We start from the raw sequence: 17,850 nt of genomic DNA, 5'->3' as shown, positions 1-17,850 counted from the left end.
AAACTGTTCGCTGCAGGTTAGATTGCGTGACTACTTGGTTGGATGGATGAGGTTTCCACCCATGAATAAAATAGTTTTCCCTAGTAATAGCAGCATACCTTACAGTTTTAATTATGCTTGTCCAGCAAAGCAACCGTTTACGAACTGCGCGAGTGTCCTAAGCAGTGGTAAGTGCTGGATTACAGATATCTTTGTTCTATATAGCGCATGGTTCAAGCATACAGCATCAACGGTTATATACTTCTAAACGTTGTGCGGCGTTAACCCGTTTTCTCTTGCTTTTTAGAGAAAGAGGATGATAACCGAATTTTTTTTTGGTTGTGTTTGTTCGGTTCTCTACGACGCACTCACACGTTTTAACGGAAATTTTGCGCTCAAAAATAGCCATCGCATTCTTTTTATGAGAACTCTCTCATATATGGCTGTATACAGGCCAAAAAAGCAATGCCCTGGCACACAGCTTATATATGTATCGCGCTGGCTCACCAACCGCAGTGTTCGCTGTGTTGAGCAGCGCCATGGGCCCCATCTAGGAAGGCTAGCGTAGACATATAGTAATTTCAAGCCTACTAGACTTTAAATGCGCGAGAACGATGCCGGTGCATCACGAATATTTGATAGTGCCTGCCGCTTAGATGTTTCGTGGTTCCCTTAGGTTAGCCGTGCACGAGCATGCGCTCTTATGTTTTATGTTTTACTCCCTACGCCAGTCGATCAGACACTGAGCTGATTTACTATTTAAGGCTGGTAGCACAGCAACGCCGGTTTTGATTCTTGAATTAAAATCGATATAAGCAAAATAGTAAACAACACATACACGCACCGCGACTGATAATGCGCGTACACTGCGGCTGATTATGCGCGTCACATTTTTGCGCCCTCAAGACATATTTCTGCCTACAGTAGTTACCGATGCACCGAAAGGCTTCCCTGACGACCTTATATGAACGGACATTGAGTAAATTTCATTAAGTAAGATCTAAAACATTTTGAAATCGTTCTGCAGCATGCGAAAGCAATACTTTCAAGCAGCACCGCGCCGGATCGCCCAAGCCAGAGAGGAGGGAATGCTCTCAGCGCGCCCTATCCTCCTCGCCCGATGAAACGGTCTATACGAAGTAATGTTGCCAGTTTTATTGGCTGTATAAATTGCAGTTAACATTTGCTTACTAACTAAATTAACAAGCATGGTGCCACGCATGCATAAGCAAACATGAACAGATCTCACTTAATGACTACGGACATTAACTGTGAGAACTCCGGCGTGATGAAAAGCAGCAGCAGCAGCAAGCAAATGCCTTGCGATGCCTGCAGCTTCAACGCATCTTCCAAACTTGAGACTATGCAATCTCCGACACTAGGCACGGGAAACACAGTGGACACAAAGCCATAAGCCATCTCGGCTCTTTAGCCTCTGTACCTGCTGCAGATTACCTCCAAGACAGAGTGTGCGCAGCCGCACCATGCGTGGCTACAGCTACACTGGTGTGCTCACATGCCTCCCTTCCTTTCCCTTAGCGCGCACTCACCTCCTCCCCTCTCCCCCCTTTCGTGCACAACAGTGAGCGAGCAGAAAGACACCCATCCTCCCCTATCCTTCTCGGCTAACCCTCTCATGCTTTCTCTCGCGCCTACAGCATGCGGCGTTTTGAGTGCAATAGGGTCTTATTGAACTATCGTGGAGACGGCAATGATGATGGTATAAATTCTGTCTGGAGTGTCCTTATAATTGCTATCCCAATAGTAATTCAGTTGTTTTCTTGTTTCATATGGTTGTTCACTAAATGAAAAGTGGTAAAGGAAGCTTTTAATGCTGCTGAAAAGCCTCAGTGATATTTTACAAGACTGCATTAAGTGTAATTGAACATGATCACTCAGTTACTCTGCTAGTTCAACAAGTAAACTTAAGATGCTTGAGTGGCAGGGGCACATTTACATGAGTTGCCTCATGGCCAATTCCTACAGAATTCAGGCTTCATAATTTAATTCAAGGTCATAATAATCCTGTTCATGTGCTGAAAATTCAATATTCAGTAGCTGCAGCAATGGTAAATGCTGCGGACATACAGCATTTTTATAGCTTGACACATGCTACACCATGCCCAATAGAGACACTAGTGATATGAGAGTGAAGACTGATTACTAGGCAAACTAAGACAAATGCAAAACACAAAGAAGGAATGAAAATTGTCTACTTTATTTATTTCACCACAAGTGAGCAATTTCAGGGCAGATCTTCAGCCTGCAATAATAAACAATTTAACTGTTCTAAACAAATTCTCTTAAATATAGAAAGGTGTCCGGAATTTTGCCTAATTTTGTGAGGTGGCAGCGTGGTGCTTCCACCAAAGTGGTGGTTACAGCTTCCTGCTGCTACAACAAGTGTTTGTACTGGCTGAGCAGCGTCTTGTTTACACAGCAAGAAATACTCAGGAGCACAAACACTTCCAGATGCCAACGCACAAGCAACAAGATCATCATCATCAGCCTATATTTGAGAACATTGCAGGAAAAAGGCCTGCGGAGATGGCCATGTTTTCTGGACCACCTCCATTTATTGCAGGCAATGAAAATAAAAAAGACCATGCCAAGGGTTGCAGCCGCACCGTTCAAGAGTCAGTCTGATTCATCGTGAAAGCCTTAGTGTGCTCAAGATGATGGTGATGGGGCTGCCAAAGGCCTCTGCTAGCAAATCTCCAATTATTACATGCTTTGTATATTTCCTAGCCTAACTGCTCCATCTGGTTTTTTCTGTTGCCTTCAAGTGCACTTTTCTTCCCTTGGCACCCATTGTGTTACTCTAATTGACCACTGGTTGTTTTCTATGCACCACATGATCTGCCCGACCCGATTACTTCCTCTTAATTTCAAGTAGAACAACATCAGTTGATGTTTATTCCCTGATGATCCATACTGTCACCTTCCTGTATCTTAATGTTGCAGCAATCATTCTCCATTCCATCCCACCTTGCAGAGACCTTAACTTCTCAATAAGGTAATGTTGTACAAAGACAATCATGTGGGAACTGGATGTAAAAGTGTGTTCAGTCTTAATGAAAACCACTGTGACAGGATAGTGACAGGGCAGCCATCATTTCAGCCACCAGGTGACAACACCATCTTATGGACTCTGAAAAACTCTTGGCATCTGTGATGCTACCCAAGCAATATCAGGGTGTCTACCAAGCTGACATTGCCAAATTCCCTGATTTTTCCAGGTTTTCCCTGAGCACCTTTGCAAAATTCCCTGAATGAGCCAGAACTTTGTTTTATGTCAAGACAGGCTGACACCATGTTGCCCGATGCTGTCACTCTCTAATTAGCATGCTGAAAAAAAACAGCAAAAAAAAAACAACAACAATCCAATTTGAATAGTAGTAAGTAATACCTATTTTATTTAAAAACAAAACAGAAGGAAGGTGTTAGTAAAATGCACAGCGAAAGAAATGGTAAAACCCATTCCAAATTCAGTCGAACATTTTCAGATACGATGAAAAGAAGATGCATACATGAGTAAATATTTTTGAATATGAGATATTTCTATCAACTGATAGCAAGCTCATCGGTATGAGGTCTGAACTTTGTCACAATTAAGATTCTCGCTCGGCAGCTGGGAAGTCAACCTCAACTGTCCTGACATATACTCTTAGCCCGTACACAACATCTCAGTGTTGGGTTTCACTGCTTTAAAGAATTTATTCTGGTTTGGATGGGGGACACCTGCATCTAGGCGTCAGCTAACACTTTTTTGAGCACAAGCTCCTTCAAAGAGGCGGCGGCACGCTTCCTTTCCCGTTAATTCCTTAGTGCGTCGGTCCTTTCGGTTCTAAACTTCCTTCTGCCACCCTTTCTTCCCATGGATCATTTGAAGCATCCTCTTGGTCAGTTGTACAGTCAACATCCCATTTTTCGGACTCGCTAGGAGCCGCCAAAACATGCGAAAAATCTGGCTGTCCGAAAAAAAATGAATGCATGTCTTTAACTGCCCTTAAGGGCTAAAATTGCCACAAGCACGTCCAAAAAAACTCTTAAAGCCTGTCAGTACACTTATTAGGCAAATCGCTGCTCGCTCTTTGACATGAGACGGGGGTGCACGCGTGTATAATTAAGGAATACATACTGTGTCCCATGACAACTGTCCCTTCCCACGCTTATGCTTCACCGCCAAGCATTACTGTACTGAGGCGAAACAAACTTTCGGTAACTGGCATTACGCAAAGCGCTGTGCTTTGCAAGAGCTTCGAAGCCAAACACGAGGATTATAAACGCAGAGTCGGTGCCATTGCTGACAGCGGCAAATTCTTTCAATGAAAAACATGGCACCGCACGGCAAGAAGCTTAATGGCGAACGTAGAGGCAGCTAGGCTTAACGTTGCCGCGGTAGTGGCTGTACGGCTGCCAGCGGATCTGCGTGCTCGAGTGCCGGTTCGAGGCGGCGAGGTAATCAAAATGGCGGCGGTGGTGGCTTTGATTAATGACATTTCAGACCTGCAGTCAGGGCAATATACATTGACTATATGGAGTACGTGGCGGTGCCGCAAAGTCGTCCGAATTATCGGGCATGTCCGAAAAATCGGGCGTCTGGAAAAACGGTCGTTAACTACTCTGGCAATACATCGTGCCGATCACACGGCGTCAATGACGATTCTTTGCGATTCCTGTTACTAGAGCTAATATTAACAGGACTTTCGTTCCCTATCACTAAAGTTACAGGTAATTTTCCTTGATAGAAGCACAAATTCCCCGAGTTTTCCTTGAGTATTTCCAGAATATTCAAATTCCCTGAGAATTCCCAGTTTTCCCGGTCGGTAGACACCCTGAATTATATTCTGGATGGAGCAGTTGCTCCTCAAAATTTTAAAGCGAAGCTTTTCCTGCCTCTAACCAAGGTTTGTTGCATGTTGACGCTTCTTCTCGGGATATATTATTGGACACATATTAGACAACTTGGGCCACTGGGTACGTGCTTAGCTGCTGTCTTGCCGAGTAGAGAACTTGCACCACTGGGAATGTTCCTGAACAGAAAACTTGCTGCTGGCTGTTGTCTGGCTGCTGGCTGCTGTCTGACAATATAAGACCAAACGGGAAATTGGAGCACCGAAAAGGCATCTTGAACTCCCTCAAGGGCTAGCTCCAAGAAGCACAGCTATTCATGCAGCTTTAACTACACTCCCCTCATAGCACGGTGCAAGAATACGGTGTAAAAATATACAGTGTGGTATATTCTTACTAAGGTTGCTAAGGTAGTAAGAATATACCACACTGTATATTCTTACACCGTATTCTTGCACCGTGCTATAAAGGGAGTGTAGTTAAAGCTGCATGAATAGCTGTGCTTCTTGGAGCTAGCCCTTGAGGGAGTTCAAGATGCCTTTTCTGTGCTCCAATTTCCCGTTTGGTCTTATATTGTCAGACAGCAGCCAGACAACAGCCAGCAGCAAGTTTTCTGTTCTGGAACATTCCCAGTGGTGCAAGTTCTCTACTCGGCAAGACAGCAGCTAAGCACATACCCAGTGGCCCAAGTTGTCTAATATATTTCCACTAATATATATTAGGCCGCCATTGGAATCTCAACCTGGCAACTTTAACGTTAGAACGCTATCTAGTGAGGTAAGTCTAGCAGTGTTATTGGAGGAATTAGAGGGTAGTATATGGGAAATAATAGAGCTCAGTGAGGTTAGGAGGACAAAAGAAGCATATACAGTGCTAAAAAGCGGGCATGTACTGTGTTATGGGGGCTTAGCGGAAAGACGAGAACTAGGAGTCGGATTCCTGATTAATAAGGAAATAGCTGGTAACATACAGGAATTCTATAGCATTAACGAGAGGGTGGCAGGTCTTGTTGTGAAACTTAATAAGAGGTACAAATTGAAGGTGGTATAAGTCTATGCCCCTACATGCAGTCATGATGACCAGGAAGTCGAAAGCTTTTACGAAGACGTGGAATCGGCGATGGGTAAAGTCAAAACAAAATACACTTTACTGATGGGCGACTTCAATGCCAGGGTAGGCAAGAAGCAGGCTGGAGACAAGCCAGTGGGGGATATGGCATAGGCTCTAGGAATAGCAGGGGAGAGTAATTAGTAGAGTTTGCAGAACAGAATAATATGCGGATAATGAATACCTTTTTCCGCAAGCGGGTTATTCGAAAGTGGACGTGGAGGAGCCCGAATGGTGAGACTAGAAATGAAATCGACCTCATACTCTGCGCGAACCCTGGCATCATACAAGATGTAGACGTGCTCGGCAAGGTACGCTGCAGTGACCATAGGATGGTAAGAACTCGAATTAGCCTAGACTTGAGGAGGGAACGGAAGAAATTGGTACACAAGAAGCCAATCAATGAGTTAGCGGTAAGAGGGAAACTAGAGGAATTCCGGATCAAGCTACAGAACAGGTATTCGGCTTTAACTCAGGAAGAGGACCTTAGTGTTGAAGCAATGAACGACAATCCCATGGGCATCATTAGGAAGTGCGCAATAGAAGTCGGTGGTAACGCCGTTAGACAGGAAACCAGTAAGCTATCGCAGATGACGAAAGATCTGATCAAGAAACGCCAATGTATGAAAGCCTCTAACCCTACAGCTAGAATAGAACTGGCAGAACTTTCCAAGTTAATCAACAAGCGTAAGACAGCGGACATCAGGAACTATAATATGGATAGAATTGAACAGCCTCTCAGGAACGGAGGAAGCCTAAAAACAGTGAAGAAGAAACTAGGAATAGGCAAGAATCAGATGTGTGCATTAATAGACAAAGCCGGCAATATCGTTACTAATATGGATGAGATAGTTCAAGTGGCTGAGGAGTTCTATAGAGATTTATACAGTACCAGTGGCACCCACGACGATAGTGGAAGGGAGAATAGCCTAGAGGGATTCGAAATCCCACAGGTAACGCCAGAAGAAGTAAAGAAAGCCTTAGGAGCTATGCAAAGGGGGAAGGCAGCTGGGGAGGATCAGGTAACAGCAGATTTGTTGAAGGATGGTGGTCAGATTGTTCTAGAGAAACTGGCTTTGCAGTCGAGCGTACCGGAATCTTGGAAGAACGCTAACATAATCCTAATCCATAAGAAAGGGGACGCCAAAGACTTGAAAAATTATAGAGCGATCAGCTTACTGTCCGTTGCCTACAAAGTATTTACTAAGGTAATCGCAAATAGAATCAGGAACACCTTAGACTTCTGTCAACCAAACGACCAGGCAGGATTCCTTAAAGGCTACTCAACAATAGACCATATTCACACTATCAATCAAGTGATAGAGAAATGTGCAGAATATAACCAACCCTTATACTATATAGCTTTCATTGATTACGAGAAAGCGTTTGATTCAGTCGAAACCTCAGCAGTCATGGAGGCATTACGGAATCAGGGTGTAGATGAGCCATATGTAAAAATACTGGAAGATATCTATAGCGGCTCCACAGCCACCGTAGTCCTCCACAAAGAAAGCAACAAAATCCCTATAAAGAAAGGCGTCAGACAGGGAGATACGATATCTCCAATGCTATTCACATCATGTTTACAGGAGGTATTCAGACGCCTGGAGTGGGAAGAATGGGGGATAAAAGTTGATGGAGAATACCTTAGGAACTTGCGATTCGCTGATGATATTGCCTTGCTGAGTAACTCAGGAGACCAATTGCAATGCATGCTCACTGACCTGGAGAGGCAAAGCAGAAGGGTGGGTCTGAAAATTAATCTGAAAACTAAAGTAATGTTTAACAGTCTCGCAAGAGAACAGCAGTTTACGATAGATAGCGAGGCACTGGAAGTGGTAAGGGAATACATCTACTTAGGGCAGGTAGTGACCACGGATCCGAATCATGAGACTGAAATAACCAGAAGAATAAGAATGGGCTGGGGTGTGTTTGGCAGGCATTCACAAATCATGAACGGCGGGTTGCCACTATGCCTCAAAAGGAAAGTGTATAATGTGTGTTACCAGTACTCACATATGGGGCAGAAACCTGGAGGCTTACGAAAAGGGTTCTGCTGAAATTGAGGACGACGCAACGAGCTATGGAAAGAAGAATGATGGGTGTAACGTTAAGGGATAAGAAAAGAGTAGACTGAGTGAGGCAACAAACGCGGGTAAATGACATCTTAGTTAAAATCAAGAAAAAGAAATGGGCATGGGCCGGACATGTAATGAGGAGGGAAGATAACCAATGGTCATTAAGGGTTACGGACTGGATTCCAAGGGAAGGGAAGCGTAGCAGGGGGCGGCAGAAAGTTAGGTGGGTGGATGACATTAAGACGTTTGCAGGGACAACATGGCCACAATTAGTACATGACCGGGGTAGTTGGAGAAGTATGGGAGAGGCCTTTGCCCTGCAGTGGGCGTAACTAGGCTGATGATGATGATATTCTTACACCATGCTCCATAGTAACCCGTCCTCTTTCCCTTTCTCCCCAGATGGTAACTACCAAGAGGGGAGGTCACACCCATGCATAGGAAAAACTTTTTTTTTTTTAACCACCACCATCTACACAATTTGGGTCACTGGGTACCCTATTTACTCAATTCTAACGCGCCCTCGATTGTAACGCGCACCTGTTTTTCCGCGACCAAAAAAAGAAAAAAAAAACTAGATTGAAATGCGCATCTGTTTGCCGTGACCTAAAGAAAGAAGTCTTCTACAGTGCCGCGCGCCTCATTCTTTCATACAGAAATACAACTTTCTCTCATTTGGAAAAAAACAGATTTACTCCCAATGCACTAAAGTTGCAATAAATAAAAAAAAGTTGCAGTTTTGCCCAACAAGTGAAGCATCGATTACGATAGGAAATTAGTAGACGGCTATACGAAAAGTAAGGGTAGTAGTTTTACCAGCTGTATAAATTTTAAACATTCACATAGTAGTTAAATTAACAAGCATGGTGTCATGCGCGCACTCGAAAACATTAACACGTCTCACTCAATGACCACTGGTACTCTTTATCAAAACGCAGGAGCGAGGGAATTGAACTTTGTGCGGCCTCTTGCTTTAACACAAACTAAGCGACAAGAACACAGCGTGGCGGGCCCAGATGCGTACTCTTGTCTCCGTCGCCACAACAATGCCGTACGTAGCAGCAGCCGGTCCTATTTGCACCAGTCCCACACACAAGTTTCGTGAACTCCAAACGCCCGTGATGTGGCCCAATTTCTACCCATCTCTGCACATGTGATCACTTTCCTTTTAATTGTGGCCTCATGACGAACTCGGCATTGTCTTTGCAGTCGGCACTTCCATGCTGATAGAGCAAACAAAGAAAACAGGAAGACAGACAGTGCACAAACCTAAGCCAAAGGAAGCATTGCGTAAGCACATGTACTGCAACACATGGAGGAAGCTACAGCAGCTAGGCTCGAAGCACGTACGAGGCGGCCATTTTGAAATGCCGATGGCGATATGGTAACGCAGATTTAAGGTCATACTCGATCCTAATGCACATGCAATTTTTTTACCCATTTTATCGGAAAAAAGTGCGCGTTAGGTTCAAGTAAATACAATGTGTGCTTGAACAGACAGCTTTGGCACTGCGTATGTCCAACAGGGTATGTGTCCATACTTGGCAAATCCTCCAGAATGGATGTGCCACAGGGCACAAGTAGCATGAAGCCTTAAATGTATTTAGATAGGTGTTGTACTTCACTGTGCCTACACCTCTCATCAACATTCTTCCCTTGACAAGCATTACCTTTGTCCTTGTGATGCAGCCACCTAACAGCTACAGGCGATAAGGCTGTGCTTGAGTGATCTGCTACTGCTGCTAACTTGCTAACTCAAATAAGCTTTGTGTGATTTGGATTCCAACACTGCGTTAGAACTGGGTGTTCTTTTATTGCTGCAAGAGCTTTATGCAGTTCTACTACAAACATAGGCAAACCAAAGATGCACAATCTAGAGAAATTAAGAAAACTAGGCAGCAGTGTTTCTGCAGGAACTGACCCCTGTAGACGTTGAAGAGGGTTGAGAAGAGCACGACGAAGAATGTAGTGGCGTACTTGGTGGCATTGGCCAAATGTGGGAAGGCTTCCCGTGTGTCCCGGTATCGACGCAGGCACTGAGCAAACCGGAACCAGGCTGGCAGGCATGCCAACACGGGCCGCAACGCGAGGTTCACCGGCCGGTTCATGCAGCGGGCGGCGTCTGAAACAAACAAACCCAGCGTTCAACACAAGATTCCCGAGTTATTGGGTTGCTTGTTTAGATTCTCATGGCAGGGGTGTGTGAAGCTACGCAAAGTGAGTACAAAGCGACAATGAGAAGTGGCAACATTAAAGGTACACCAAAAAGTAACACTAAATCAATTCAGAATGAAAAAAGTGGCACTCTTTCAAAACTGTTTTTTTTTTAATATCCGAGTAATATGTTGAATAATAAAAGACAAAATGAACGTAAAAGTACCTAGCATTGGTATGTTAACGTGACATCATGAATTTCCAAGTGTACTTTCATATTTCGGCTGTTATGCTTTTCACTAAGTTGCTGAAACTTGCTCGACTCTCTTGGAATACGTTGTAGTCCCTCTTCAGCGATAAATTCAACAGGCATGAACAAATGTGGTCAAAATTGCAGTAAGCTGGTGTGGGAACTTCACACATCTTTTGTTATTACATCTCTTTTGGCTTCTCAATCTCTTCTCACAGTAAGAGTGGCCTTCTTGAGACATTGTATAAGAGTAATTAACTAATGTAGCTGAAATTATTTTTCTCTTTAGTGCCCCTTTAGCAAACTAAAGAAAATGTGTGAAGAGAATGTACAGAATAGGCTGAAATTCATGTAAAGTTTAAGAAAGTGAGATCAGAGAATTAATTTTTGAATTCCTGCAAACTTGATCTGTTGGCAAAAGCCTAATTAACAACTGGAACAAGCCAGGTTTGTCTCAAACTGTATCTTCATTTACACTAAAGTAAGCAAGCACTTTTCAGTGACTAACTGTACAGATTTTTTTAACATTACACAACAAATGGGTGCAGTGACACGACCAAGCACACACACACACAGTGGGTGAAACACACACACTGGCTGGAGTGGTTTCTCCTCCAAGGCTGGGCTCACGATGAGCAGCACCGACACCACCATTATGCAGCACATAGAGCGTCCTACAAGGCCGAGGACTGTCCTCAGCTGTCTGGGGTTCAGAAAAAATATACTGTGCAGAACAGACGAAAACAAGAAGAGGGGGAGACACTCGGACTGCTGTGTATCTCTCCCTTCTCAAGTTTGCCTGTTCTGTGCAGTATTTTTTTCCTAAGCACTATGAACTAACCAGCCCAGCAACAAGTTTTATTGTCTCAGGCTAATTAAAGTTTACTAAAATTACAGTGGTGGTCCAGCCAGTTTAGGATTTCGAGCAATTTTTGGTGCAGAAAAAATGTCATCCTGAAGCAGTTTCAGAGCAACCACACCCGGATTTTGGAGCAGTTTCAGAGCAGAAAAATTAAATAAAAATAAATTATGATGTCTTATGTTCCAAAACTACTATCTGATTATGAGGCACACTGTAGTGGGGGACTCCAGAAATTTGGACCACCTGGGGCTCTTGAACGTGCACCTAACTCTAAGTACACAGGCGTTTCCACATTTCGCCCCCATTGAAATGCGACCGCCGTGGTTAGGATTCGATACCGCGACCTCGTGCTTAACAGCCCAACACCATAGCCACTAAGCAACCGCGGTGGGTAGGAGAAAAATTTCTCTTTTTGGAACACTTCTAGTAGCACAGCAGTAATCTGTAGCCACTTGGCAAAGCTTGTTATAACTGTACAATCAGTAAGAGCTGCTCAATAGTGAAGCACGACATAAAGCCAACAGTGACCAATTAAACATGCCTTCCGATGAACGGTATACCATGCACGGTATGTTGCAAACATTTTTATTTCGGTAGGCAAGGAACTTATTTTGTAAACAAAAAATTTTGTAGGCTGGCAAGAACCAAGATATGCACCTAGGTGCAAGACAGGCATAAGATTCCAATGCCGCCTATCCAAATACATGTAAAATGCCAAAATTGTTTTATGGCACAGCCCCTGGGTTGATTTGAATGAAATTTGTTGAATTTTAGGGAGAAAGTTAAATTGTAGTGATTTAAAATAACAAAATTCTCTTAAGGACCTCACATTTTCACAAAAATTTCTCAGAATTGGTAAGTATGGAAAAAATAGAAGCATGAAGTTTACAAATCTAACTCTGCACCAAGAATAGATGCCACAGTTATGTAAACTGCATCTGTTACAGCATCTAAAGCAAAGAAATTTGGGATATTCTTTTACAAGTAACGTGGATTTGTTGAATGTTTCAAAGGATTGTGCAAAAGTTGAATTTACAAATTAGTAATATATTTCAAGGTGTGTATATTATATGAAATTTGCCCACCTTAGCTGTATTTAACTGCAATTTACAGAAATCTTATATCCTTTTTTATTACTGAGCAACAACACTGTAAACTTCATAGTTTTGTTCTCTTAAATTTAGAAATCTTGAACAATTTTTATTAAAATATTGACGACCTAAATAAAAATTTGCTTCATATAGCCACTATATTATAGCTTTTGTTTTTAAATGCAACAAACCTCATGACATCTGATGCAATGGTTGCTGAGAAAACTATTTCTCCTTTCCCATGTAATTACACAGGAACTCCTGAGCTAAAGCTTCCTCTTAAGGCAACCGATTGCAAGACGGAACCTTTAATACACTACACAGTTCAGCTCCCTATAGATTCAATTTACTTCTGTTCATCTGGCCAAGGCTATTGGAAAACAGCACTGGCCAGGATGTGCTGCAGTGGTTTGAGTGCGGAACTAAAATCTGCTGCCCCGTCTGGTCACAAAAGTGGCACAACACCTGGGATAACAGATATGTTTCAACCCAATGCGTCCAGTCAAGCTCTCTCCATGGCCATGCGAGTTGCGAAGAGCACACTAACATGCAGCTGCCCAATCAGCTTGAAAGTTGAACAGCGAATTTGCCAATGCAAAACTGCAGCATGTGTTATTCAAAATTGTTTCCTCCAATCACTAAGCAGTGTATTTAGGCACTGCTGTTGGCATGCAGAGTTTCAATGCTGGTTGCCTGTGTTTGTGGGGCTAGATTCAACTGGCACCCCTCTGTCCAATGCAGCACTGGTTACTGAAAACATTTTACAGAAAACATTTATTACGAATGACTGCTCAGTGCAAAATGTTGTGAAGTATCCGTTCACACACTATCAAATGAGCACGTGATGCAATAGCATCTGGGAATAGGTGTCTAGATACTTCATAGAAACTCGTGTCAACAACTGTAATGCATCAGCTACCCAGGTGGAGCCATAAGTGCCTTGCATAAAGGCCAATTGCCATGCCCACTCAAGTCTTGGGGGCAAAGCCCACAGCAGCTCGATTACGGTAGTTATGTCACATCTGCTTCCAAGGAAACTAGACCTATGATAGAGTCAAACCTCAAGTGAATCAAATTTCTAGTTTGAAAGAGTACTGACACAAGCTTCTTTTCTATCGCAACTTGTATGCTTTGACCAATAGCAGTGCGGCCAAAAATCACAGAATGAAGCTGCAAATGCCTCAAGCCATGACTAGTTAATGATAGCATCCTTAAAGGGACACTGAAACAGCTCTGATTATTTTGTACAAATGTACTGAGTCATTTGCGTAGGTCCTTCTGGTCATTAATTGATGATCTAAGTGCTCTGCGTAAAGCGCGTAACTTATTATAAGGTTTTAAATACGTACACTGCTAGGGATCACAGCACGCCACTCGGCTGAGTTTTCAGCCACCTCTGATCATGTGACACGAAATAACCATATGATGCCAGTAGGGTGAGCTATCCGATTGGCTGCCCAGGTCACATTACCTATCATTCTTCCAACGTTACGGCGAACAAATGTTGTTCACAATAGTTGGAATGTTTGTGAATTTGTTTCTATAAAAAGGGAAGTAACAGAAAAAGAATACACAAGGACAATTTATCACTACACTCAAGATTAACGGAACACAGCAAGTGTCGTCTGCTTGTGATACGACATGGTCCTTGTTGACGAGAGCTCCGCGGTCAGTGTTGGTCTTGATCTTTCTTTTCGAGAGCACCATGGTTTGCCCTTGTTACTTTGTGGGCTACAAACGCAATGACTGGCAACACGTCAAGCTGCGACATCACGACATCATGCAAAGCAGCGTCTGCTGCTTTGCCGCGACTGCAGCATCACATCGGACTGTCAGTAACCGATCGGCACCAGGATTAGCGCATTTGCGGCCATCACTTTATGTTGCAGGATTACTACGACAATAGTGCTTTGTGTGTCCGATATTCAGGTAAAGGCAAGCACAAGAGGACAAGAGGACTGGGCTTGGGCATTTCACAGGATGAATGGAGGCACAAACATGAATAGTCTGCATGGTGCAGCCACCTGGTGGCACAGAGCTCAACCAAACACATAATTAATATAGCAGTAATAAAGTGTATTCTAATTTGTTGCTGGTGTAAATTTTTAGCAGGAGCGTAATCGTGAACACATTGTTTTTCGAAATGTTTAAAATGTTTTACACTTGGGTTAGAGCAATATTAGATCTTTGTTTGGCTGGATAAGCTCTGCACCACCAGGTGGCTGGACTGTGTAGATCGATCAGGCCACTAGCATACATCTACACCAAAGCTCCTTCATCACAAGAATAGTAGTATGGAGAGGCTTTAATTTACACCTCCACCAACCCGTTAAAATGCCCAGCTCGCCTGTGGTTACCGGAATACCCGACACGCTCAGTGCTGCAACAGAATGCTCGCAAAGCACGTTGCTTTGATGGCTCTCACTCAGGATCAGCTGCCAGGCAGCTGGCAAAGAGGTTGGAGAGACTTCGCATGCTGGCTCCAAGACAACCAGAAGTAGACGACACGACATCCCATCATGATGCAAAGCCAGTGAAAACAGAGCTTAACCCCGATCACTCGGCAAATGAGTTGAGAAAATACATGACTATGAAGGAGGGTAACCATTAACCATCCGTAGCTCTCTTAATATAAACGCTTCACAAAAACTGTGATGCAAATAATTTACTGTAGCTGTACCCTACGCGTCTACAAAATTTGTCCAAACCATTTCAGGGACCCATTAAATGTCGGCAAACCTGGCTTTGCTTCAAAATGTGCAGCCAAAGATGTAGCTGCAATCACTTCAGCAGCAGTGATTGCAGCCGATAATTATGTGATCTCACCACTCACCCCTCGGGCTTGCAAACCAGTGACATGAGAGAGTATGCAAGTTCAGGTGCCAGAGGCAGATTTTGTCAGCTACAGACAAACACGTGTTAATCCTAATTTCTAATGGCACGCATGAGAAAGTAAGGGGGAAAAAAATCGGGAGTGGGCTGGTACAGATGTAGCACCTTCAATGCATTCTACGTGCTGGGCCATCCTATCGGTGATGTCAACAGTCCTCAGAAAGCATATCAGATTCTTTGGAAGCCACAGAAAGTGGTTAATTGATGTCAGTGTCACAAGTTATTGTGGTTTAAAGTGAGATGCTCACGTGACCTTTACACTCATATTAAAATAATGTATTTATTTGTTTCTAATGAGTCCTTGATTGTAACACGTACCAGATTTTTTCGACAGCCAGAAATGAAAAATGCAATGTGCTTGACAGTTCACTTACCAGTTTTTCATTGTAAAAGAAAGGATAATGATGACCGGTTCTTGCTCCTAGAAAGAAAACTACCGGATCCAAGCTACACTGAACTGTGGCCATCATTTATGGTCACTGTTGGAGGCCTCCTTGTAACTATCTGCAGCCCCAGAAGATCTCACCACTGGTGCTATGCATGGCATTTGAGACACCCCACATTTCTTAAACCCTTTGCAGACAATGCCAGCCTAATGAAAAGACGGAGCAGGCATAAACAATGTCACAGGTACCGTAGAGCATCTGTCTGATAACTTTCACAGCAGCCGAGGTAATAATTACTAGGGTTCAATAAAACTACAGTTCATGCACTGTCCTCAGCAGGGGTGCGAGCTGTTTACATTTTCAGCTAGGAAAAAAAAAAATGCAACAGGCATCCCTTGAAACTGGCCCGGTTAATGAGCAACCTGAGAGTGATGCTAGGCATGCTGAGACGGGGATATACATTTTGGCTCTATGCTATGTAGTGCAATTTGAGACTGCTTTCAAAGGCAATAATCTACAGCCATGACATTTCTCGGCATACAGTACTACGCTAAAACCAGTACTATGCTAATAATGTGAATAATCTGTAATTCCCTTCAAAGTAATACTATTTTTTTTCACGAAAGGGAGCCGACTAGTACAGTAGCTGCATTCACAGCAGTTTGTCTGCACTTGCTCACCGAGAAGTGCTATGCTAGTGCAAGAGCACACAACAAGACTGTGTACGCAAAAAAGCCCCCTTTGTGGCAGAACACTGCAGGCACTGAGCCACTACAAGTTGACCAATATTATCATGGCGTGACTCAACTGAAGAAACCGTTGCCAAGATTAAAGATATCAAACCACACCACAAATATTGCAGCTTGCCCATCTGTGCCCCCTATAGTGTTGCCTGAGCATTTTAAAATGTGTAATTATTAATTATATTTTGACTGTAAGCTTGAAGCTGCTCATTTATTAACACATTAAGCTGACGGACAGGTTACGACAAAATATAGATTTATATGCATCACTAAAACACAGAAGCCACGATTTAAGTTCTCAGCTTCAGCTATGAAATTCAAGTCCAATTCAACTTTACAAAACATGATTAATGGCTTGTATATCATGACAATTAACTTCTCAGAATGCTCAGCTACTTATTGTATGCTTTCATCATCATGCTTTCACTATGTAAATAAAAGCTGTTACTTTCAGAATGCTAGCTTTTCCCAGCAGATGAATTAAAAAAGTGGGGGATGGGGATAGCCATGGGGAAGTAGCCTATGCAAAATAAACATGCCATTTAAAATTTTTATTTCAGTTCATGAAAGGGCACTACAACATTGATACATCATGCTTTATCACTTTTCTACTGGTTATGCTACACGTCATCGACACTCACAGACAATAACACTATTAGCTACTAAAAAGAATTGCTTCAAATTTTCTTTCTTCCTAGAACTATTGTTGAATGGAATAATCTTACTGATGACATTGTAACCCAATGCTCACTTTCATTATTTGAGTCGCATCTATGTTTATGTAGCGAGTGATTTACAATGCGTGGTTCAGTAACTACTTGCCTTTGCACATCGCGAGTGACCTGGGTTATGTACCGCTGTATCTTGTAGTTAGATTTTTCAATTTCGCTTTGCATGCACCCTGCTAAGGGCCTGGAAACAGGACCACAGTATCAACAAATAAAAAAAAAAACATTTAGACAGCGGCCAAACTAAGATGTGCATCATTCATTGGTGTTAATTACCCCTCTCATTGCAAATGTGCTGCCGTATGTGTTGCATACACACAAACACCATGAAGTCGATACGAGCATGTCATCATCATCAGCCTAATTTGTGTCCACTCCAGGGCGAAGGCCTCTCCCTGCGATCTCCAATTACCCCTGTCCTGCACCAACTGATTCCAACTAGCGGCCACAAATTTCCTAATTTCATTGCTCCACCTAGTCTTCTGCCGTCTTCGATTGCGTTTCCCTTCTCTTGGTACCCATTCTGTAACCCTAATGGTCCAACAGTTAACTAATCGGCACATTACGTGACCTACCCAGCTCCATTTTTTCGCTCTTGATGTCAATTAGAATATATGCTATACCAGTTTGCTCTCTGATCCAAACCGTTTTCTTTCTGTCTCTTAGCGTTATACTTAGCATTCTTCGTTCCATCCCTCTTTGCGGGATCCTCAACTTGGTCTGAGG

The 17,850-nt window shown here is 43.1% G+C and overlaps 1 protein-coding gene across 6 annotated transcripts in view; it reads right to left on the bottom strand.

The window, feature by feature from the left end:
* LOC139052726 (solute carrier family 53 member 1) overlaps nucleotides 1–17,850 on the bottom strand; it is a 376,292-nt gene that overhangs the window by 143,239 nt on the left and 215,203 nt on the right. For all 6 annotated transcript variants that reach the window (XR_011510032.1, XM_070529770.1, XM_070529769.1 and 3 more), the window contains exon 10: nucleotides 9,940–10,140. Coding sequence is in view for 5 of the 6 variants with exons in the window: in XM_070529770.1 (XP_070385871.1) it covers nucleotides 9,940–10,140 (201 nt within the window). In the remaining variant the exon portion in view is untranslated. The remainder of the gene's footprint in view (nucleotides 1–9,939; nucleotides 10,141–17,850) is intronic.

This window comes from Dermacentor albipictus, unplaced genomic scaffold, assembly GCF_038994185.2.
Source record: "Dermacentor albipictus isolate Rhodes 1998 colony unplaced genomic scaffold, USDA_Dalb.pri_finalv2 scaffold_30, whole genome shotgun sequence".
Taxonomy (NCBI): Eukaryota; Metazoa; Arthropoda; class Arachnida; order Ixodida; family Ixodidae; genus Dermacentor; species Dermacentor albipictus.
Note: the sequence above shows the minus strand (reverse complement) of the source record. Positions and strands in the feature narration are given on the sequence as shown.